Source organism: Notolepis coatsorum (genome assembly GCF_963971535.1).
Source record: "Notolepis coatsorum genome assembly, chromosome: 18".
NCBI classification, from domain to species: Eukaryota; Metazoa; Chordata; class Actinopteri; order Aulopiformes; family Paralepididae; genus Notolepis; species Notolepis coatsorum.
This window is the reverse complement of record NC_140182.1, coordinates 10,876,261-10,901,156: the sequence shown is the minus strand read 5'-3', so window position 1 is coordinate 10,901,156 and position 24,896 is coordinate 10,876,261. Positions and strand designations below refer to the sequence as shown.

Genomic DNA, 24,896 nt, shown 5'->3' with positions numbered 1-24,896 from the left:
CAAATGTAGCAGGTTAGTAGTAATAGTATACTGGTGTCCACGGTAACTATGGCGTGAGACATACTAAGAACACAACAACAGGCAGGTAGGTGTTGTCGGGGGAGGTTGTAGATTGCGCTACGATATCTCCATGGTAACAAAGGTGTAGTTGGGTGGTAGTCTGTGGGGGGGGGGGGGGGGGGGGGCAGGGGTGGTTGCTAGTGAGCCTCACCACAGTCAAATAAAGTATGTATCCACCACAGGAAAAAAGTACATTATTGTACGTTATGTTAAAGCCACAATCAGCGTTGGCTGGATTCCCGGTCGCTCTGTTTGTTTTGGGCTCCGATAACGAAATGTAAATATATTCACTTATACAATAAGTAAATATATGACATGTATATGGCTATAACACAAACGTACGTCATGTACCTTTTCTCCTGTCGATTAGTACTCTATTTACATTCTTCGACGAGACCGCGTTGCACACTAGGACTGGGACTGAGGGTCGAGGGGGGGGGGGGCTTTGGCAGGGACACGTGTCCATGATCACACCGAGCCAACAGGGGGGTGGGTGGGGGGGGTGGGGGAAGCGGCGGCGTCGCGGGCGTCCCTCACGCCCTCTTCCTGGCCAGCAGCGCGGCCTCCTGGCCCTGGCCCTGGCTCTCCACGGCGGACAGGGCGATCAGCATCTGCGCGGCGTAGTAGGTGGCCATGATGACGGCGCGGGAGTAGGGCACGGGGAAGCAGAACTTGTTGACGGCGATGGTGAGGTCGGACACGATGAAGAGCACGGCGCCGAGGCACGCCGACAGCTCCGTCCAGCGCCACAGGTCGTCGGCCAGGCGCACGCCCGCCATCGCCCGCCAGCCCATGAAGCCGATCAGGGCCACGTAGACGCCCACCAGGTAGGTGAAGGGGCCGGTCAGGTAGGGGTACAGCAGCAGGTAGCTGAGGCCCGACATCAGGGCGATCACCAGGCCGGCGCGCCCGTTCAGCGGCCTCATGCCGAACGACGCCGAGTAGAGGACGTGCGTGATGGCGAACATCAGGAGGCCTGGCGGACATATAGAATACATGTTATAGAATACACATTTTATAGAACCTACATGTTATAGAATACATGTTATACATGTTATAGAATACATGTTATACATGTTATAGAATACATGTTATAGAATACACATTTTATAGAACCTACATGTTATAGAATACATGTTATACATGTTATAGAATACATGTTATACATGTTATAGAATACATGTTATAGAATACATTTTATAGACCTACATGTTATAGAATACATGTTATAGAATACATGTTATAGAACCTACATGTTATAGAATACATGTTATAGAATACATGTTATAGAACCTACATGTTATATAATACATGTTATAGAACCTACATGGTATAGAATACATGTTATATAACCTGCATGCTATAGAACATACATGTTATAGAACCTACATGTTATATAATACATGTTATAGAACTTACATTTTGTATTTGTATTTATTTGTTTAAAATACAGAGACAGTGCATATTAAGGAACATTTGACTGTAAATATGCCAGTTTAGCCAAGTTGGCAAATTTTCAACTGTAGTCTCTGGGGCAGGTGACATGAGCACAACAATAATTAAAACATAGTACAATAATTAAAACACAGTAGGAATCAGTATAGGTTACAATACACTAAAATACATACAAATAAATACATTAAAATACAACCCCTCAGTTAAAATGGTTGCACACTTGACCATCTCTCAACCATGATTAGTTTACTCCCTGAGCCGTGTTGGCAGACTGTTCCAGGTGTGGGCTGCTCTCACGGAAAAGGCTGTCTGACTAAAAGCAGACCTCCTGTTTGGGACTATACAGTCCCCTCTGACTACAGACCTGGTATATCTGTCAGCAGATGCTTTCTGTTTTATGAAAGTACAGAGGGGGGGGAGGAGCCAAGCCATGTAGGATTTTATAGGTAAGGCAGGCATCTTTGAATTTGACAAGATTGTCCCAGCTCAGTAGGTTCTGGTTTGCTATGCTATAACAATGGTGGTGGCTGTTTGTTTTCCTGTCCAGAACTTTCACAGCCTGATGGTAAACGACCTGTACAGATCGTAATGTTGTACAGGAGGCTTGTGTCCAGCTAGTCAGACAGTATGTTAACTGTATGAGTTGTCAGGTTAGGTGTTTTTATACTGTCTAGTGTACATGTCCATTTGTGTTTCTGTGCCTTTTTATGTTCCATGTATGGACCACAATGGAAACAAGCCTTGGCTTTATTGTGTTTTATCCATTTTTGACCAGCGTTGTTGACACTGTTATTGTCTTGTCTTTTAAAATGTTTTTTTGTCCTACGATTTGTGTCAAAATAAAGTATTCAATCAATAAAAAAAAAGCATTTTACCTGTTATTTCCAAAATAGCAGAGAAACACATAGCAGAACAACTAACAAGTCACCTTAGCACCAGCTCTGTTGGACTGCACCCCATGCAGTTTGGTTTTAGGGTAAAACACTCAACAGAGACTGCAATCTGCTTCCTCCTGGAGAGTATTACATCTAAGCTTGATAAGGGGGGAGTTGTTGCAGCCGCATTTTTAGATCTAAAGTAAGCCTTCAACACTGTGGATCATGGTGTCCTGCTCACCAAGCTTTCTCGGTACAACTTCTCCCCTAATACCATCACATACATGAAGTCTTATCTTGAAGGTAGAACTCAGAGAGTAAGGGCAAATGGTGAGCTATCCTCTGCCCTTAGCTGTGGTTTTGGTGTCCCCCAAGGATCTATATTGGGACCGCTGTCGTTTAGTTTATACATTAATGATCTTCCAGCTGTATGCAATAAGTCTGACATCCAGATGTATGCAGATGATAGTCATTTATGTCCATGCAGAAACCAAGCAGCAAGCTGCAAACAAGTTAACAGCGGTGATGACATCGGTCACTGAATGGTTGACTAACTCATGTCTGCATTTAAACACCAAAAAGACTGTTTGCATGTTTTTTACAAAGAGGCTGATGAATACTGTCTCACCTGATGTCTATGTCAGAGGAGAAAGGTTGACAGTTGTATCCGAATATAGATACCTTGGGATAAAAATGGACTCCAATCTTACATTTAAAAAACAAATCAAATCGGTAGTAAACAATGCAAAGTTTCACTTATCAAACTTCCGTCACATCAGAAACTCTCTGTCAACAAAAGCAGCAGCACTGTATTTTAATGCCATTATTATGTCACACTTAACTAATGTTAAAAGAAAATCCGCAAACCCTTAAAAGCAACTCATGATAAAAGAAATAAAAGCCAAGTTATGATAAAAGAGATAAAAAACATTTTAAGACCAATTTGAGTTGCTGCTGAGCCATGTTTTTAGGGCGGATTTAAATCCGAGAGGGGAGTTCAGGAGTTTTATGAATGTTGGCAGGGCATTCCACATTACCGTAGCCGAGTAAAAAAATGCATCTTTCCCCATGCATGTCCTGACTCTCGGCGGGACCAGGTCCGTGGGGCTTACTCTTGTGGCGTGTTTGTGGACATCTCCTACTTTATTAAAATAATTTACTAGGTACTTGGGGACCGTTTCTTTCAGTACTTTAAAAACCAGTAGCATTTTAAGCTGGTGTACCCTTTCTTCAACCCTAAGCCATCCCAGACTGCTAAAGTGGGCTGGCGTTAGGTGAGTCCTAAAGTGAAGGTTGTGCAGGAGTCTCACTAGTTTGTTTTGGGAGGTCTGGAGCTTTGTCTTCATTTGTTTTGATATGTTGCTGTACCATGAAATGCAAGCATAGTCAAAGTGACATTGGATGAGGGCAATGCTAATTGGCCTATAGTTAGCTACCTCAGAGGATTGACCTGCTTTGTAGATGGGGGTTATTATAGCTTCCTTCCATGCTCCTGGGAAAACGCCTTCACTATAGGATCTATTTATGATTGTTGATATTGGTCCAGATAAGCATTCATTAAAAGTTTTTAGTAGCATAGTGTTTAGACCATACACATCCTTGGCTTTAGAGTTCTTCAAGGAATTTATAATTGTTGTCACTTTTGTTACAGTGATTTCACACAGCTCAAAGACAGGCTGATTTTGATCCACTGGAGACATAGTCAGATTAGTAGGGGAGCTCTGTTGCAGAGTCTGCACCGACTCTACAAAATAGGAATTAAAACTTGTTGCAATTTGAGGTCCATCCTGTGTAATATTGCCATTCACACAGATTTCTAGGCACTTTTTTTCCCAGTGTGTTTCCCTGTCAGTTTATTCAAGTTCTCCCAGATAAATTTGGAGTTTCCCTTTGCTTGGTCAATGATATTAATAAAGAAATTGGCCTTTGCTTTCCTTATTTCTCTTGCCACCTTATTTCGCAGTCCTATAAATAAGTTTATTAGTGGTCAGTTTTGATTTTATGGCTACTTTCAGTGTTCAGTGTTATAGAACCTACATGTTATAGAACCTACATGTTATAAAATACATGTTATAGAACCTACATGGTATAGAATACATGTTATAGAACCTGCATGTTATAGAACTTACATGTTATAGAACCTAGATGTTATAGCTATGTGGTAGACAGCTTTTCTGAAAGTCCTCATGACTAAATGTCCTTGTCTGAGAAGAACTGATTTTCAAAATGATTTTTTTTACAAGCATCTTTTTTCATGCTGATGTGAGGTCAGAGCGGTCAGATCAGCAACAATATGATTTTGGCGTCGATCACCAGGGCAGCGATTGCAGCCTGGATTGCAGCGTTCTGGGCTTCAGCCCTTAGTGTGTAGAGTTCCCTCACCGTGACTGAAGTAGCCCTTATATTATATATTAGTGTGTAGAGTTCCCTCACCGTGACTGAAGTAGCCCTGCTCCTGCCAGATGAGAAAGGCGTCACCCAGGGCAGAGAAGATGAGTCCGGCCAGGATCTTGCGGGCGTTGGAGTTGGCGCCCAGGAAACTGAAGCCGTGGGCCAACAGGAACACCCAGAGGCAGAAGATGGGCAGACACTTGATGAGGCAACTGAACCAGGAGGGGCTGGAGGTGGGCAGCCAGAGGACAAAGTACACACACGTCGCCTTGAAGAAGGGCACGAGATAAGGGCCCTCGCTCTTTACCTGCAAGACACACAAAACAAAACACATTTTCATTCATCCGTCTGTTTACCTTCCACCATGTGATGTCTGTTCACTTTAGACACTTTAAACACTTTTTTTTGGTATCCACTTTTTCTCCTTATTTTTCTCCCATCCCAATTTTGCCTCGCCAATTCTTCCTTCAATTCTCCCCTCCCCTGTCTCGAACGTCGCTAGACTATGCCTCCCACTGGTCGGCTACAGTGAGGACCAAGCCTTGCATCACGTGTCCCCTCCGGTACACGAGGAGGCAGCCGTCGCATCTTTTCACCTGTACAGCGCAATCTCTCAGTGGCGAGGAGTAACGCGTGGGAGGCTCACGCTGCCCCCGATACTTCCTGATTCTGCTGCGCAGGCGCACCAACCGACCTGTAGGAGTCGCTATCCACAACGTCCAATCCCCACCCACCAGCTTTCCCACCCCTAACACTGCCAATTGTGTTAGTATGAACGACCAGCCAAGCTGGTAGCAACGCCGAGAGCTGGGCTTGAACCCAGCATCTCCTGCATTAGTGGCGAGCGCCTTGCCCACTGCGCCACTTGGCCACTTTTTAACACTACATGATATTTTATCTATTTATTAATGAAAGATTTGCACAACATTTCTACCTCATTTTTGCATTTTGTTTTTAGTTTTGTGTATTGAATATTTTGTATAGCGTTTGGTCTTTATTCTTTTTATTTTTACTGTATGAAGCACAATCTTAGGAGGCTCATACAGAACCAAGCATTTCAATGTAATGTACACGTACGTACTTTATACGTGAAAAATAAAACAAAACTTGAAACTTGAAACTTCGGTGAAAACGGATTATTTTCTGGATTTACTAAAAGAAAAAGTGACATTTCTAATTTACCAGGAAAACAACAGTCATGGTTCTGAGTAGGGATGTTCGATATTGGCTTTTTTACCGATATACCGATATTGTCCAACTCTTAATACCGATATCGATATATGCAGGGTCCCCCCCCCCCCCCCCCCCCCCCCCAAAAAAACGGAATAATTTCAGGTAATTAACATTACATATCTCGTCGTGGAATTAACACAACATTATGCATACGTTTTACAATTAAAAAAAATGCTCTCTCTCTCTCTCTCTCTCTCTCTCTCTCTCTCTCTCAGGCTGAATGCCAGTAGGGTAAAGGGTGGATGACCAGGACAGGCGAAAGAGAGAAGGTTTCACAACAGAACACATCTAGAATGTTCTGTGTGTCTCCGGGAGGTCTGTGAAGCACTTTGAGCTGCAATTATTGCATGAAAGGTGCTATACAAATAATGTTGATTATTATTATTATAATTTATTGTGTTTGTATGCTCAACGTCATTGTAAATGAAATAAAGATTGAATGAATACACACACACACACACACACACACACACACATTAATCTCGCAGCAGATATCTGGACATCATCTGCTGCTTCAGTGAGCAGATGGGGCTTTATTGTGTGTGTTTCTCTCTTATCGACCTGCCTCAGCTCTGGGTCGTTTGTCGTTCAGCTGAAGGAAGCGTGAGGTTTCTACCCAGGCAGCAGGCACGTCCCAGGGGGAGAGAGCCCCATCACGAAGGCACAGGTTCTGCTGCTGGAAGTCTCTCCCACCGTCTGCTTCAGCACATCCAGCTGGTTTGGCAAGATTATCTGAATTCCAGGTAGTTTGGCTTTGGGTTATGAAATCACCAACTTAGGCTACATTCACACTGCAGGCAGAAGTGGTCCAAATTAGGGATGTTCGATATTGGCTTTTTGACCGATATCCGATATACCGATATTGTCCAACTCTTAATTCCTGATACCGATATCAACCGATACACACCCACCCCCCACACACACAAAAAAAAAACGAAATAATTTATTTCAGGTAACTAACATTGCATCTCTTTTTTTGTTGCAGCCTCCCACCCTCCCTTCCTTTAAAAAGGATTTAGCTTTTTGTTCAGGCTGCTTTTGTATATAAGAATTTGTTCTTACTAGCTTGTCTGGGTAAGTACAGGTTAAATTAAATAAAAAATAAAAATTTAAATCTTTTTTTTTACAGATACCGATTATTTTCTATATTACGTACATTTTAATGCCAATATCGGTAGGCCGCTAATATCGGACATCTCTACTTATTTCTTTTTTGTGCTCATATGTGACTCTTGATACGTTTTTTACCCAAGTGTGAATAGCACAAATCACATCGAATCTGATCTTTTCAATTCCGATTTGTCCTAAATCAGATACAGGTCTGATTTTTTGACAAACAGGTATCAATCAATCAGTGCCAGGTATCTCTACTGCCACTGTGTTTTACGTCACTCTGAATGGTAAATGGTGTTACGATTCTGGTTCTTGACTACGGTCGGGAACCACCCACCTTCTCTGTCATCTGTCACTTGATTGCTGTCACTTGTTTTTCCCTGTCATTTAGTGCTGTCACTTAGGGGTTGGCTTCTGATTGGCTGTCACGGGGGTGTGTGTGGAATGTTGGTATTTGGTGGCTATGTAACATTCCTTTCCTCTGCTTGTCATTCGTCAGGTCTTCACTATAGGCGTTCGGAGATAACGCGGCCGGTTCCAGTTCTGGACCACCACTAAGCTCCATTATCTATTCTCTCTTTCCCTGGCCTTGGCATAGTATCCTAGTATTACTCTTTGTGTTCTTTACTATTAAAGTCGAACCTGTTCAAGAGTATACCTTCTCCGTCTCTGTGATTGCCTACAACAATTGGAACTCACCTACCTCCATCCTGACAAAATGGTGCATTTATATAACAGCTATCCAAAGCACTATATCATTTTTTGTTCCTCACATTCACCCATTCACTCACCCATTGACCATGCAAGGTGCCAACCTGCTCATCGGGAGCAATTAGGGGTTAAGTGTCTTGCTCAAGGACACGCCGACACGCTGCCCGGGAGGAGCGGGAATCGAACCGGGAACCTTCCGATCACCAGACAACCAACCGCACTACCTCCTGAGACACTGTCCCCCCAACTCTAGATTGACATTCATCACAATTCAGTATTCTGTAAGTATTTGGGCTGACACTTCTGAACAAGCAAAGCTTGAGGGGACGTATCATAACAGATCTATGTATCATAACAGATCTATGTATGATATAACAGATCTATGGTTGAAAGCATTATTGAAAGAAGAAAAGTCTCTCTTTCACCTCCTCCTCTCCTCCATTATCATCTTCGCATTAATTAGCTGTCCTCCACTGCACATCAATTTATATATTAAACCATAAACTGTGACTTCAGTGTCCTTCATGTTTACGTCCATCTTCTTTATTGTTTGATTGTTTGATTTTTATTTTTTTATATAATTATCTTTCTTCCCCTCCTTTTTCCCGATTTTTTTCCCATCCCACCCTTCCTGGTTGTTGCGTACTTTCCCCTACTGTTGGTCCGGGAGACCGGAGACTGTCACATGCTTTCCCCCGACGCATGTGCAGCCTGCCGGCAGGCCAACCTGGCCGCGCAGGTTCTCACCGGGGAGAGTGTAGCGTGTGGGAGGCCACACTATCTCTCCTCAGTTCCAACCCTCGCTGAGCAGGCGCCCCGACCGAACTGTAGGGGTCGCTGTCCACAACGCCCAGGACCCACCCTTCAGCTTTCCCACCCCCTGATACAGCCAATTGTATCAGTGTGAGCCAGCCAAGCTGATAGCAACGCCGGGAGCTGGATTCGAACAGGCGAATCCTAGTGTCTCCCGGTGTTGGTGACGAACGTAATCTCCGTGCGCCACCTGCCCCCCCCTTGATTGTTTGATTGATATTGGCCACATTAAAAAAATTATAATAATGTGGGCAAGGCGCTTGCCACGAATGTGGAGACGCTGGGCTCGCCTGTTCGAGCCCAGCGCTCCACATTGCTTTCAGTTTAGCTGGTCGTTCATACTAATACACATTGGCCGTATTAGGGGGTGGGAAACTGATGGGTGGGGATCGGGCGTTGTGGACAGTGACTCCTACAGGTCGGTTGGTGCGCCTGCGCAGTAAAATCAGGAAGTGTCGGGGGCAGCGTGAGCCTCCCACGCGTTACTCCTCGCCACAGAGATCGAGCTGCGCAGGTGAAAAGATGCGACTGCTGTTACCTCAAGTACCGGAGGGGACTTGTGCTATGTATGACTTAGTCCACATTGCAGCCGGCTTGTGGGAGGCAAGAAACAGCGTTCATGACAGGGGAGGGTTGAATTGGATGATACGAAATTGGGATGGGAGAAAATATAGAAAATGGGAGAAAAAGTGGATCCAAAAAAAAATATATATAATAATGTGAACAAACAACAGCCAAACATAATAAATGGGATCTGAGCATCAGAATAGAGCACTAAGGCCTGCAGTGTGAACGGAGCCGCGCTCTTCGATGAGGTTAGAAGTTGAAGCAAAGGCCCCTCGGTCACATTCACTGCTGCAGGGACCAAGAAACGAAGCAGATGCTAAACACAAGCTGGTTTGGTAGGTTGACGCCTAAAATAGATGTCTGGCTTGACTTACACAGGAGAGGAAAGAAGCTTTAAAAGACCTGATCAGTCAGTCTACAGTAGAGTATACAGTAGAGTATACAATAGAGCTGTAGGTATACAGTAGAGCAGGGGTTCCCAAAGTGGGGGTCGCGACACCTCGAGCCGCCGTGGGGGGGTCGCCAGATGATAATTTTTTTCTTTTTTTTATCTTTTTTCTTTTTATGCAGTCATGCCATCACAAACACTGGCATTTAAAGGGTACAAATAAAACAATTCCTGAAAATAAGTCTTTGTAACACAACATTTCCTGGTGGCAGACCCCCCGCTTAAAAAGTGGCCTGACTGGGGCTATATTTTGCACTATATTTCCTGGCCTGAATGATTTCCCCAGTCCGGCCCTGGTTAAAAGCCTCCAATGCTTATTAGTGTGTGTGCGTTTGAACGTTTGCATGCTTCAACCATACATTTCCATTTATATAAAAGAAAAAGAAAAAAGATTCAAATTTTTTTTTTTTTTTTTTTTTTATAAATGGAAATGTATGTATATATATATATGTACAGTGATACAGGTATAAAGACACTATGGTAGTAAGTCATACTGGTAGTATTAATATGTACAGTGATACAGGTATAAAGACACTATGGTAGTAAGTCATACTGGTAGTATTAATATGTACAGTGATACAGGTATAAAGACACTATGGTAGTAAATCATACTGGTAGTATTAATATGTACAGTGATACAGGTATGAAGACACTATGGTAGTAAGTCATACTGGTAGTATTAATATGTACAGTGATACAGGTATAAAGACACTATGGTAGTAAGTCATACTGGTAGTATTAATATGTACAGTGATACAGGTATAAAGACACTAGTGTCTGCTTTTAAATGACTGCTTCACTCGTGGCGTTTGTCTCGAAATGATTAGTGAGCTTAAAGGAAAACTCCAACATTTTGGGAAATTAGCTTATTTGCCATCTACCCTGGAGTTAGACAAGAAGATGCATACCTTTTTCTTCTCTGTGCATGCAGTAGGAGTAGGAAGACGTTTGGAACTAGGCTAATGGAGGAACCTACTTCCAGTGACTGCCGCTAAGCTAGGCTAACGGTGCGCGTCTTCCTACTCCTACTGCATGCACAGAGAAGAAAAAGGGTATGTATCTTCTTGTCTAACTCCAGGGTAGATGGCAAATAAGCTAATTTCCCAAAATGTTGGAGTTTTCCTTTAAGCTCAGATCGCTTGACTGCTGTAAGGTATATGGAGTGAGAGATTCTCCCGGGACGCCTGGATCGTGGACTTGTGGAGCTCGGGAGAGAGAGAGAGAGGGAGGGAGGGAGTGAGGGAGGGAGGGAGAGGGAGAGGGAGGGAGAGATGGAGGGAGGGAGGGAGGGAGGGAGGGAGGGAGGGAGGGAGGGAGGGAGGGAGGGAGGGAGGGATTCCAGGAAGAAGGTGGGAGGGGGTTACCGGCTCCCATAACCTCTTGACTCTCATCACGCTGCGTGGAGGAGCAGTGATCCTCAGTGCTATTGTTCAGCTGCCGTTTCCCTTTGTGCTGCTCCGGGAGTCAAAACAGGCTGACGTCTAGTCGCACAGAACAAGCTGTCAGACTGAAGAGAGGGACAGCGCGTTAAATTCAAGACTTTTTAATACCACTTAGAGTACGGTTTTATACTAATTTCAGGAGCATACTAGCAAAAATAAAAACACTTTATTTTTTATTCTTTATTATTTAGAATTCATTATTATCGCTTTGTGGTCATATTGTGATGAAATTATGATATTGTGATGTCGTTGCGCACAATTCTGTCATAGAAATGAATGATAACAACAACTACACATATTAGGCCTAACTCAAAGTTTATCTCAAAATGAAATCTTAAATCTTTGAGCGGATGTTATTTGAAAATATCTCTCCCCTCGGTTCTGCAAAGGGACACAACAGAGACATTCTGTAAATATGTCACTGACACTCACAGCTGGCATGCAGGTCACATGACACTCGCATAGAGTTGTTCCGATACCAATACCAGTATCGGAAATGCCTCCGATACAGCCTAAAATGCTGGTATCGGCGAGTCTGTGTCAAATCTATGCTCCAATCCCATATGACGTAATTTATCAACAACACGTGCGGTATCCTCCTGCTGAGAGTGAGCATTATAAAACAAACATGTTTTTAATCGACCATGAATTAAAGTGTCAATGCTGTTTGTCATTTTAACAGTAGATACTTTCTTAAATGCCATCGTCCCGACAGAGCGGTGTGACGGGGAGCTCTGATGTGTTCGCTTGCTGGTGTTATTAGCATTAGCTGAAGAGCTAGCTGAAAAGCTAGTTTTAGCTTTAACGTTACCTTGGCTATTCATAATCCAGCAATAATGGCTGTAGACCTGCAAGCAAAGTACAGCAAGTTGGCACATGAGTATTCCAAGGTAACGTTACATTGTCTTTCCATCTAGCTCACGTTAACTGGCTAACCTAAGTGTCGTCACTGATCGACCTCTCGCACACATGCACGCAATTAATGACATGTTGCGGACAGCCATACCGCCGGTGACTATGTTTAGCTTTTAGTGCCAAAGGATAAGAGTCTGAGGCGGAGTCTCAAAAGAGAATGTTGAATATTTATTGTGCATAGAAAAATCACAACATACACGTTACTACTAGCTAACTGAACCGGAGCCGACTGGATAGCAAGTGCAACAACGTATAACATCCGTGCGGAACCAATGTCCCAACACCAACAACAGTTCCGTGGGTGAACTCATTGAGCATAGTTGTCAATTAATGATACTAATCTATACAATCATCACCTGTTGTTGAATGAATACCATTACTTTCTAGTTATTACTAAAAAAAACAGTATATAAAACAGTATCTGTAGCTGTAAAACATTTAAAATAAGTGTTGTAATTTATATAATATAAAAAAAAATTAAATGTAGGCAGTAGTATCGGATCAGTCCTCGGTATCGGCCGATACCCAAATCGGATCGGGAAGGAAAAAATGGTATCGGAACATCTACACTCACAGCTAGCATGTAGGTCACATGACACTCACAGCTAGCATACAGGTCACATGACACTCACAGCTAGCATGCAGGTCACATGACACTCACAGCTAGCATACAGGTCACATGACACTCACAGCTAGCAGCATGCAGGTCACATTGCACTCACAGCTAGCATACAGGTCACATGACCCTCACAACTAGCATACAGGTCACATGACACTCACAGCTAGCATGCAGGTCACATGACACTCACAGCTAGCATACAGGTCAAATTATACTCACATCTAGCATACAGGTCACATGACACCTACAGCTAGCATGCAGGTCACATTACACTCACAGCTAGCATACAGGTCACATGACACCTACAGCTAGCATGCAGGTCACATTACACTCACAGCTAGCATACAGGTCACATGACACTCACAGCTAGCATGCAGGTCACATGACACTCACAGCTAGCATGCAGGTCACATTACACTCACAGCTAGCATACAGGTCACATGACACTCACAGCTAGCATACAGGTCACATTACACTCACAGCTTGCATACAGGTCACATTACACTCACAGCTAGCATACAGGTCACATGACACTCACAGCTAGCATGCAGGTCACATTACACTCACAGCTAGCATACAGGTCACATGACACTCACAGCTAGCATGCAGGTCACATTACACTCACAGCTAGCATGCAGGTCACATGACACTCACAGCTAGCATACAGGTCACATGACACTCACAGCTAGCATGCAGGTCACATGACACTCACAGCTAGCATGCAGGTCACATGACACTCACAGCTAGCATACATGTCACATGACATTCACAGCTAGCATACATGTCACATGACATGACACTCACAGATAGCATACTGGTTGGTCACATTGATTGATTGATTGAAAACTTTATTAACAGATTGCAGAATGGGTACAGTACAGTACAGCTCAATACAATTGTTAAGGGGATGCAGACCAGAGAAAGACTTTCATCTTGTTTACATCAGGGTCCCCCATTTTCAATTCATCGTAACATATATGACATACATGACATACAGATAGCCAGTACTGCTACATCTATACATTTATGACATACCAAATTTGCAAATACAGTACTGTTTGTGATACGAAAAGAGTCCAGAAAAAAATAGTATATACATTTGACGTAGAGACTGTACATTGGAGGTGGTTGGGTGGGGGGGAGGTTGGGTAGGAGTGGGGGGGGGAAGTGGGTAGGAGGGGTGGGTGGGGGACACTGTACAACTGTACAAGCAAAACTGTACATTGGAATATTGACAAGACCATACTTGGTAATTTACTGTACATTGGAGGGGGTTGTGTTAGGACATTTACAGGGGCCAGTTTCGAATTGCAGTCTCCCGTAGGTGTTTTTTTAGAGTGTTTTTGAAAGTGGGTAGTGATTCACATTCCTTTACATAACAATGTTTATCACATGACACCATTTATGTTGGTCTTGCAGCTGCCCAAAATCCAAGGGGCATAACTTGCGGTGAGCCACACACAAGCATTGCAACAGGCCTACGGCACAGTATTTGCAGGGGCACTACCATGTACCGAGAGTCACATTACACACCACATGTAAAATTGGATTGTTATTAACTTTGCAAAACATAGGTCTCCCGCAGCATTTGGCAGTAAAAAGGTTTAAAAGGACAAGACAGATGTTTGGCTAAAAACACTTTGACTCAGAACAACTTCCTTTACATCAAATGCCCATTGGGCCGTGGTCCTTAGAGATTAAATAAAGCTTGAATGAAGGTCACATAACCAAAGTACAAGTTCGGCTTCAAGGCATAGTGGCCTATGGGCTTTAGGAAGCGTACTGATCCTACTTTATTGGTGAAAAGGTTCCTTATCTTTCTTGGTCTAAAACATAAATAATAGTGTCATTAAAATGGGAAGAGGAATTTTTATGACTAGGAAATGTTCTGCTTTTATCACTCCCTCCATAATGAAATCTGTTATTCATTCTTTAGTTTTGCCTCATTTAGAATACTGCCCGCCTGTTATCTGGTCGTCGGCTACAAAATCGAATTTTAAAAAGTTGCAGGTTGCTCAGAATAAAGCCGCTCGTCTGGCACTAGGCTGTTCATACAGGACAAGTATTGGTTTTATGCATGAACATCTGGCATGGCTGATGGTTAAAAATAAAGTATCGATGAGTCCCCTTTTCCACTGCATGGTACCTACTCGACTCTACCCTACTCGCTTTAGGTACCTGGTACTTCGTTCCTTTTCCACTGCAGGTACTAAGTACTCAGTTTGTCTCCGTGTGGGGAGGCGGGGCCGCTGGTGTACAGCTGAGAGCTCCAGCATAGCTATGTCCGTGAGCTAGGCGCAAGCCAGAGTAAAACACTGTTTTCAATCAATCAACACAATAGTTGTGTCTATTCTGCTAACACTAACGTTACCTCTCATTGTGTCTATTCAACAAGCTTTAACGTTACCTAGGCTCTCGTGTCTATCTGCTAACGTTAACGTTAGCATTAGCATTAGGCTAACAACAAGCTGTAACGTTACCAGTCTCGCGTCTATCTGCTAACGTTAGCATTAGGTAATAACCGGTTTAAAATGGATGGTGATTACCTCACGTTGTGTCTATTCTACTAGCATTAACGTTACTAGTACAAACAATCAATAGAGAGTTATATTGATCACGCTATGTACGATAGCCATGCTAAAACGCTAGCATAACATTAGCACCTAACCTAACAACAAGCTTAACAAGTCAGCGATCTTTTTGTGAGACTAAACTCTCCGCTCGGTGGCAAATTGTGTTGATGTCGGTTTTGTTTCATCAATAAATGAGGCAGAATACACAGTGACTGTATCCTTTTTTGTTTATTGCACTTGTTCCTGCTGCAAATGAAATCCTACGCGAGACATTAAAGATGGCGGCTTTCTGTTTTTGTGGAGATGCTCCAACGAGTGACGCGTCTCTCTTCTGACCAATCAGTGGTCTGCAGTGTTTCACATGACTTTTCTGGTACCACTTCTACCCGCTTGGAACCTCGACAGAGCAGGGACTAAAAAAGTACCCAAAAAGTACCTGGTACCAGGTATTTTTGTAATGGAAAACCGAAAATGCCGAGTAGAGTCGAGTAGGTACCATGCAGTGGAAAAGGGGCATTATGCTACTGTGGAATATTATTAGCACTGGTAAGCCATCTAGCTTGGCTCATCAGTTAGAAATTACTTCTGAACATGGTTACAACACTAGAGGGGCCGCTTCTGGTAACATCAGAACAAAAACAGCACCAAAATCAAATTTTCTCAAACTCACTGGCATATATAGGTCAATAGTACTCTGGAATGCTCTGCCGAAAAACATCTCATCCACAATACATAATAAAATTACTTTAAAAAAAAATATTAAGAGATATCTTGCAAACTTGTCAATTATGTAACTGTTATCTGTGTATATATTTTTTTTGTTTGACTGGAATGTTAGATTTTATAATGTGAATTTGTATATTTGTATTAATTCTTCATTTATGTGTTTTGTTTTATTTTTTATTCGTATATATTTTTTTTTATCTACTTTTTCTCCCATTTTCTATTTTTCTCCCATCCCAATTTTGTATCGTCCAATTCTACCCTCCCCTGTCTCGAACGCTGTTAGGCCATGCCTCCCACAAGCCGGCTGCAATGTGGACGAAGCCTTACATCACGTGTCCCCTCCGGTAGTCGACTAGCAGCAGTCGCATCTTTTCACCTGCACAGCGCAATCTCTCAGCGTCGGGGGTCTGCGTGGGAGGGACACGCCGCCCCCGTCGCTTCCTGATTCTGCTGCGCAGGCGCACCAACCGACCTGTAGGAGTCGCTGTCCACAACGTCCGATCCCCACCCATCAGCTTCCCACCCCCTAACACTGCCAATTGTATTAGTATGAACGACCAGCCAAGCTGATAGCAATGCGGAGAGCTGGGCTCGAACCCAGCGTCTCCTGCATTGGTGGCGAGCGCCTTGCCCACTACACCACCTAGCCGCCCTCTTATTCGTATTTTTTGTTGTACATTTGTATTGTATTTGTTTTGTCCAGGACCCCAGGAAGACTAGAGGCTCTTTCATGTGTCTCTAAAGGGGAACCTTTAATAAACATAAACATAAAAGGAACGCTGTGTGGCACAGAGTACAGCCATCAGCCGCCCTGTACAATGCCTCACTGTGCCTCACTGAGAGTAAATCCCTGTATATCTTCCTGTACATTTACATTTTTCTATAGGCGTATACTTTCCTGGACATTTTAATTTGACATTTTACTGTATATTAGTGTATATTTTCAGACTGTATATTTCCGAATTTTAGAATGTATACATATTTTAGAATGTATATCTCTGACTGTGTATTATTATTTGTATTCTTATTCCTATTTGTGACTTTTGACTTCCTGAATGTTCATTGTGAGCGATCTGTGGTTCTGATGAATTTCCCTCGGGATCAATAAAGTACTTCTATTCTATTCTAGTGCAGCGCAGGGGTCGAGTCAAGTGCACGTGCTGCGACTCCATTGTCCAGCAGTCTCCTGGAGGATTAATGCTCCTCCTTACATTAGTCAAGTCAATTCAAGTCAGTTTTATTTGTATAGCACATTTCCAGGCAGCGGCAGCTGACACCAAAGTGCTTCACAAGCAAGTTGATAAAAACAAAATAGTGTGAGGCAAGGTATAAGATTAAAAGAAAGAAAAAAAACATAGCAAAGCAATGAAAGCAACAAAAACAAAACAATATGGTGCAAGATATAGGATTAAAAACATAATAAAGCAATGAAAGTAATAAAAACTGGTAGGACACAGTAAAACAAAGAGGATAGAAGGGCCAGGGGTCTAGTGGTGGTTAAGTAGGGGGGAAGGCCAAGGAGAACAGGTAGGTTTTCAAGAGTGATTTAAAAGCCTGTACGGTCTGGGCAGTCCGTACGCTGGGGGGGAGGCTGTTCCACAATCTAGGCGCTGCGGTGGAGAAAGCTCTGTCTCCCCTAGTCTTGAGCCTGGTTCTGGGTACCACCAATAGCATCTGGTCAGCTGATCTGAGGGATCGGTGGGGGGTGTGGCGGTGCAGGAGCTCGGACAGATAGGAGGGAGCCGTGCCATTTAGTGATTTAAAAACATTTAGTGCTAATTTAAAAATCGATCCTGAAGCTAACAGGCAGCCAGTGGAGCGAGGCCAAAACTGGGCTGATGTGTTCGTGTTTTCTTGTTTTGGTGAGGAGGAGGCGCGCGGCTGCGTTCTGCACCAGTTGTAGGCGGCGGAGGAGGGACTTGTCGATGCCCGTGTACAGAGCATTGCAGTAGTCGAGGCGGGTGGTGACAAAGGCATGTATCACCGTCTCTAGGTTACTTTGGGAGAGGTATGCATCTCTGCATTAACGCTCCTCCTTACATTAGACATCATGCCCTGTACAATCCCAGGATTAATGCTCCTCCTTACATTAGACATCATGCCCTGTACAATCCCAGGATTAATGCTCCTCCTTACATTAGACATCATGCCCTGTGTACAATCCCAGGATTAATGCTCCTCCTTACATTAGACATGCCCTGTACAATCCCAGGATTAATGCTCCTCCTTACATTAGACATCATGCCCTGTACAATCCCAGGATTAACGCTCCTCCTTACATTAGACATGCCCTGTACAATCCCAGGATTAATGCTCCTCCTTACATTAGACATCATGCCCTGTACAATCCCAGGATTAATGCCCCTCCTTACATTAGACATCATGCCCTGTACAATCCCAGGATTAATGCCCCTCCTTACAGTAGACCTGCCCTGTACAATCCCAGGATTAATGCTCCTCCTTACATTAGACATCATGCCCTGTACAACCCCAGGATTAATGCTCCTCCTTACATTAGACATCATGCCCTGTACAATCCCAGGATTAATGCTCCTCCTTACATTAGACATGCCCTGTACAATCCCAGGATTAATGCCCCTCCTTACAGTAGACATCATGCCCTGTACAATCCCAGGATTAATGCTCCTCCTTACATTAGACATCATGCCCTGTACAATCCCAGGATTAATGCTCCTCCTTACATTAGACATGCCCTGTACAATCCCAGGATTAATGCTCCTCCTTACAGTAGACATCATGCCCTGTACAATCCCAGGATTAATGCCCCTCCTTACAGTAGACATCATGCCCTGTACAATCCCAGGATTAATGCTCCTCTTACAGTAGACATGCCCTGTACAATCCCAGGATTAACGCTCCTCCTTACATTAGACATGCCCTGTACAATCCCAGGATTAATGCTCCTCCTTACATTAGACATCATGCCCTGTGTGCAATCCCAGGATTAATGCTCCTCCTTACAGTAGACATCATGCCCTGTACAATCCCAGGATTAATGCTCCTCCTTACAGTAGACATGCCCTGTACAACCCCAGGATTAATGCTCCTCCTTACAGTAGACATCATGCCCTGTACAACCCCAGGATTAATGCTCCTCCTTACATTAGACATCATGCCCTGTACAACCCCAGGATTAATGCTCCTCCTTACAGTAGACATCATGCCCTGTACAATCCCAGGAGTAACGCTCCTCCTTACATTAGACATGCCCTGTACAATCCCAGGCATACAGTCTGTTATAAATAGAGTTGTTCCGATACCGATACCAGTATCGGAAATGCCGCCGATACTGCCTAAAATGCTGGTATCGGTATCTGCGAGTACCCTCTAATGTTGCGCTCCGATACCATGACGTAATTTATCAACAACACTGCGGACGTTGGGCTCTGTAGATACTTTATATACTCATACTTCGCTGGGTGAGCATTATAAAACAAACGTGTGCTTAATCGACCGTGAATTAAAGTGTCAATTGCCATTAACAGCAGAGCAGATACTTTCTTAAAATGCCATTGTCCCGACAGCGCTGTTGACGGGGAGCTCTGATGAGTTCGCTTGGTGGCTGGTGTTATTAGCATTGAACAGCTAACCGAAAGCTAGCTTTGACGTTACCTTGGCTAAAGTTGGGGCTATTCACATAATCCAGCAATAATGGCTGCAGATCTGCAAGCAAAGTACAGCAAGTTGGCAAAGGAGTATTCCAAGTTAAATCACAATGTCACCGGCAGTAACGTTACAGTCTTTCCATATAGCGGTAGCTCATGCTAGCTAACATAGCTCACGGTAACGTTGTCATTGCACAATTGCACGTCGCGTACACAATTAATGACATGTTGCGGACAGCCATATCGGCGACAATGTTTAGCTTTTAGTGCCAAATGATAAGAGTCTGAGGCGGAGTCTCAAAAGAGAATGTTGAATATTTATTGTGCAAAAATCACAACAACAGAGCCTCTGGTACTAAACGGAGCCTTCTTGTGGAAGCAAGTGCAGCAACGAATAATGTCTGTGTGGAACTAATGTGCCAACAACCTTTCCGTGGGTGAACTCATTGAGATAGTTTTCAATTACTGATACTAATACTAATCTATACAATCACCTGTTGTTGAATAAATACCATAACTTTATAGTTATTACTAAAAAACAGTATATATAAAACAGTAGCTGTATTAAAAAAAAAAAACGTTTTATAATTTATATAATATTTTTTTATTTTTTTAATGTATGCACTGGTATCGGATAAGTATCGGTATCGGCCGATACCCAAAGCTTAGGTATCGGAATCGGATCGGAAAGGAAAAAATGGTATCGGAACATCTCTAGTTATAAAGCACCAGATCGGCATAGCATGGGTTTGTCGTCACCAAGGTAACCGTCAGCCAAACATCCCTCCTCTAGGCCAGTGGCTCTCAACCTTATTCCCGCCAAGGAGGACCCCCAAATAGGTATGTAATAGGTCATGGACCATCTGAGAAGATATTGTCTCGGGGACCCCCACCTGAGAGGATATTGTCTCGGGGACCCCCACCTGAGAGGATATGGTCTGAGGGACCCCCACCTGAGAGGATATGGTCTGAGGGACCCCCACCTGAGAGGATATTGTCTGAGGGACCCCCACCTGAGAGGATATTGTCTGAGGGACCCCCACCTGAGAAGATATGGTCTGAGGGACCCCCACCTGAGAGGATATGGTCTGAGGGACCCCCACCTGAGAGGATATTGTCTGAGGGACCCCCACCTGAGAGGATATTGTCTGAGGGACCCCCACCTGAGAAGATATTGTCTGAGGGACCCCCACCTGAGAGGATATTGTCTCTGGGACCCCCACCTGAGAAGATATTGTCTCGGGGACCCCCACCTGAGAGGATATTGTCTCGGGGACCCCCACCTGAGAGGATATGGTCTGAGGGACCCCCACCTGAGAGGATATTGTCTGAGGGACCCCCACCTGAGAGGATATTGTCTGAGGGACCCCCACCTGAGAGGATATTGTCTCTGGGACCCCCACCTGAGAAGATATTGTCTCGGGACCCCCACCTGAGAAGATATTGTCTCGGGGACCCCCACCTGAGAAGATATGGTCTCGGGGACCCCCACCTGAGAAGATATTGTCTCGGGACCCCCACCTGAGAGGATATTGTCTCGGGGACCCCCACCTGAGAAGATATTGTCTCGGGGACCCCCACCTGAGAGGATATTGTCTGAGGGACCCCCACCTGAGAAGATATGGTCTCGGGGACCCCCACCTGAGAGGATATTGTCTCTGGGACCCCCACCTGAGAGGATATGGTCTCAGGGACCCCCACCTGAGAGGATATTGTCTCTGGGACCCCCACCTGAGAGGATATGGTCTCAGGGACCCCCACCTGAGAGGATATTGTCTCTGGGACCCCCACCTGAGAGGATATTGTCTCTGGGACCCCCACCTGAGAAGATATGGTCTCGGGGACCCCCACCTGAGAAGATATTGTCTGAGGGACCCCCACCTGAGAAGATATTGTCTCTGGGACCCCCACCTGAGAAGATATGGTCTCGGGGACCCCCACCTGAGAAGATATTGTCTCTGGGACCCCCACCTGAGAGGATATTGTCTCTGGGACCCCCACCTGAGAGGATATTGTCTCGGGGACCCCCACCTGAGAAGATATTGTCTCGGGGACCCCCACCTGAGAAGATATTGTCTCTGGGACCCCCACCTGAGAAGATATTGTCTCTGGGACCCCCACCTGAGAGGATATTGTCTCGGGGACCCCCACCTGAGAAGATATTGTCTCTGGGACCCCCACCTGAGAAGATATTGTCTCGGGGACCCCCACCTGAGAGGATATTGTCTGAGGGGACCCCCACCTGAGAAGATATTGTCCCAGGGACCTCATGTAGGGCTGCAACAGTTAATCGAACTAATCAACAACTAATTCATTATAGAAATAGTTGGCAACCATTTTTTATTTTTTTTTACAATAGATTAGTTGGGTCTATAATTATGCTGCACCTCCATGGACTGTTGTTGAAGCCATTTGATGAAAAGCCTGTTAACACTTGTGTTTTTCTTTATTATTATTATTATTATTATTATTATTATTATTATTATTATTATTATTATTATTATTATTTAAACCATTCAGCTCCTTTCAAACTGAAGACTTAAACTGTTTGTTTTGAGAACAAATGTAAAAACACTTGCTGTGTGTGAACTCTATGTGCAACACACATTTGATTGCTTTTTGTTTTATAACCATCGATTTGCAAGTTGTTTGAACGAATGTACAAGAAGCTTTTATTTCTTTTTATCCGATTAGTCAAAGTAATAATCAGCAGATGAAGCGTTTGTGAAAAGAGTTGTTATGGTTGTTACTTTTTATGGGCGCCCTAGATCCATCGTCCTCAACGACCCCCTGGGGAGTCCCCGCACCGCACTTTGAGAACCACCACAAAGTAATCACAGAAATATAATTCCAAAGTTACACCGTCCACCACCAACTGTTAATATGGTACAACGTCCTTGCAGCCTTGCAACATTAAGATAATAATGTAAACTGTATTATACAACGGCATGCAAATTTCTCTATTCTGATTGGCTGAAACAGTCCATTTACACGTATGTATCCTTCATAATCCACGCTCCTGGTCCCAGGACCCGCCCACCACCGAATCACATCACTCCGCCGGATCACTCCGTCGGAAAAAACAAGATGGCGGACAATAATCTTTAACAAATGGATATGTTGATAGCGTCATAACGACTAAATATAAAGCGATTCTGTCAAGGGGAACGTGTTAGTATTTTAAACAATGTTGGATGATGTAATTGATGGGTCTTGACTCAATCTAGAACAAAAGAAAAATCGCGGATTGATTGATAGATTAATTGATTGATTTAAATTTCTTCCTTCCTACTTTCCGACTGCAGCGTTCTCTCTCACACTGTCCGACGCTGGCGTACCCACAAACACACACATACACACACACACACACACACACACACACACACACACACATACACACACACGCACACACACACTGTGACACACACACACACACACACACACACACACACGCACACACACACACACACACTCCTGTCTGCAACAGCGGGGGAGTCAGACTGAGAGAGAAGCAGCGCTGTTTTAAGTGAGCATGGTCTATTGAATTGATTGATTGGTTGATTGCTAATTTTATTACTGTACCCCTGGTTTCCAACTGGTTAAGTTTAGGCTAAAAGAAATAAATAAAAAAATAGGGCGAAGAAAACGTTTTTTTCCTATAGGGCAAAGAAAACGTTTTAATACATTTTCAATCAATCATTCCAATAATACACAGTTGGATGTGTTAGTTGGTTGGATGCACTTCAAGCTGCTTCCACATGAGGCAACTTCTCTCAATCATTCCAATAATACACAGTTGGATGTGTTAGTTTGGTTGGATGCACTTCAAGCTGCTTCCACATGGAGTTGTGGGAACTACTTTTTCTGGCGGATGGTTTTTTCAATAAATCTTCGATTAATGTGTGTTTATTGTATAGAAATAAGGTTGGATGAATCTGGCAGTTGTATAAAAGCTTTACACCACGTGCAGTCGTGATTTGTGACCAATAAACCATGCCTAGGGGGGTCTAACGACCCTCGGCTGCGCCTCGGGCCTAACAACCACCCCTAGGCATGGTTTATTGGTCACAAACCACTCCTGCGTGTGATGTAATGCTTAAATAATGTACAGTTTCTTCATCAAATGATACTATCTTTTTTAGACTCTTTGTATCACAAACAGTACTGTATTTGTAGATCTGGTATGTCATAAATGTCTCTAGATGCAACAGTACTGTCTATCTGTATGTCATGTGTGTCATATATGTTATGATGAATTGAAAATGGGGGACCCTGATGTAAACAAGACGAAAGTCTTTCTCTGGTCTGCATCCCCTTAACAATTGTGTGTATTGAGCCATACTGTATTGTACCCATTCTGAAATCTGGTAATAAAGTTTTCAATCAATCAATCAAAAGAAGCCAAGCACCTCGCATGTGTTACTGGAGGGTACAGTACAGGGGGGGGGGTGAAAAAGACAAAAAGCGTCACGTGACAGGTTTTCTTTTTGTTAGGGACTGCATGCTTTTGGAAATCTGTAGAAGGATCCGACTAGTCTAGTAGCACACAGTGAGATTCGAGAAGGAAGGAATGGTTGTATTGTGCGCCTGTGTCAAAGAATTAAGCCTATAATGATTACCCAAAACAAAAAAACAAGTTCTCATTTGTCCCACAAATGTATATAGGCTATGATGGTATTATTTACATGGTGCCAGTCATGGAGCGAGAGATGCGTGGGTGGGCTGTGTGACATCATCACCAGGTTGAGGAGACAGACATTCTTTATTCAGTGTTTACTTTATCTAATGGAAATGTGATTATTATTCCCTCGTGGACACGAGTTTGTAACCTGTCCAATATTATACTACAGGAAAACAATGAACACATCGCGTCAAGGCTCATGTGTCATGTGTCATAAATAATCACAGACACTAAACGTGAGGTTAGCGAGTTACCTAACAGTAGAACCTATTCGGACGAGATTCTGTCTTGAAAAAAAGCATTATAGTTTTGAGTCAGAAGAACACATCGTTAATAAACAGGTCGGCGTGTCTCTCTACTCACCACTGTCACCGGCGACACCATGTTTCCGAGCAGGTCTTGCTGACACCTGGGTTCTGCTACTGATGCTTTCTTGTTGTTGTTATATATTTATTATGTGTCTGTGATGTGGATTGTTTTTCTCCCTCAAACGCAGACGACAGTCTGAAAACACTACCATGATGTGGGCGGGGCCGCGAACCTTTTTGACCAATGAACGGGGCGGTTCGTGTTGATTGGGGGCGGGGCTCGGCGACAGGAACGCCCAGACGGGAGGAGGCCACGCCCACACAGGAGGAGGCCGCTGTG

At 43.8% G+C, this 24,896-nt stretch overlaps 1 protein-coding gene across 1 annotated transcript; it reads right to left on the bottom strand.

The window, feature by feature from the left end:
- Positions 1-212: 212 nt before the first annotated feature.
- tmem86a (transmembrane protein 86A) lies at positions 213-24,687 on the bottom strand. The gene is made up of 3 exons (XM_084334780.1): positions 24,612-24,687; positions 4,824-5,088; positions 213-1,036 (listed from the first exon to the last, which is right to left on the bottom strand). Exons 1-3 carry the CDS (start codon positions 24,630-24,632, stop codon positions 594-596), a joined length of 729 nt encoding a protein of 242 aa, XP_084190906.1. The 5' UTR covers positions 24,633-24,687; the 3' UTR covers positions 213-593.
- Positions 24,688-24,896: the final 209 nt, after the last annotated feature.

Bases quoted from the DNA above. Each gene is read 5' to 3' on its own strand.
- tmem86a (XM_084334780.1), bottom strand. From the start codon at position 24,632: ATGGTGTCGCCGGTGACAGTG. The intron at 5,089-24,611 runs GTGAGTAGAGAG...TGTGTCTTGCAG, and splicing joins TGGTGTCGCCGGTGACAGTG to GTAAAGAGCGAGGGCCCTTA. The intron at 1,037-4,823 runs GTGAGGGAACTC...TATGTCCGCCAG, and splicing joins GCAGGGCTACTTCAGTCACG to GCCTCCTGATGTTCGCCATC.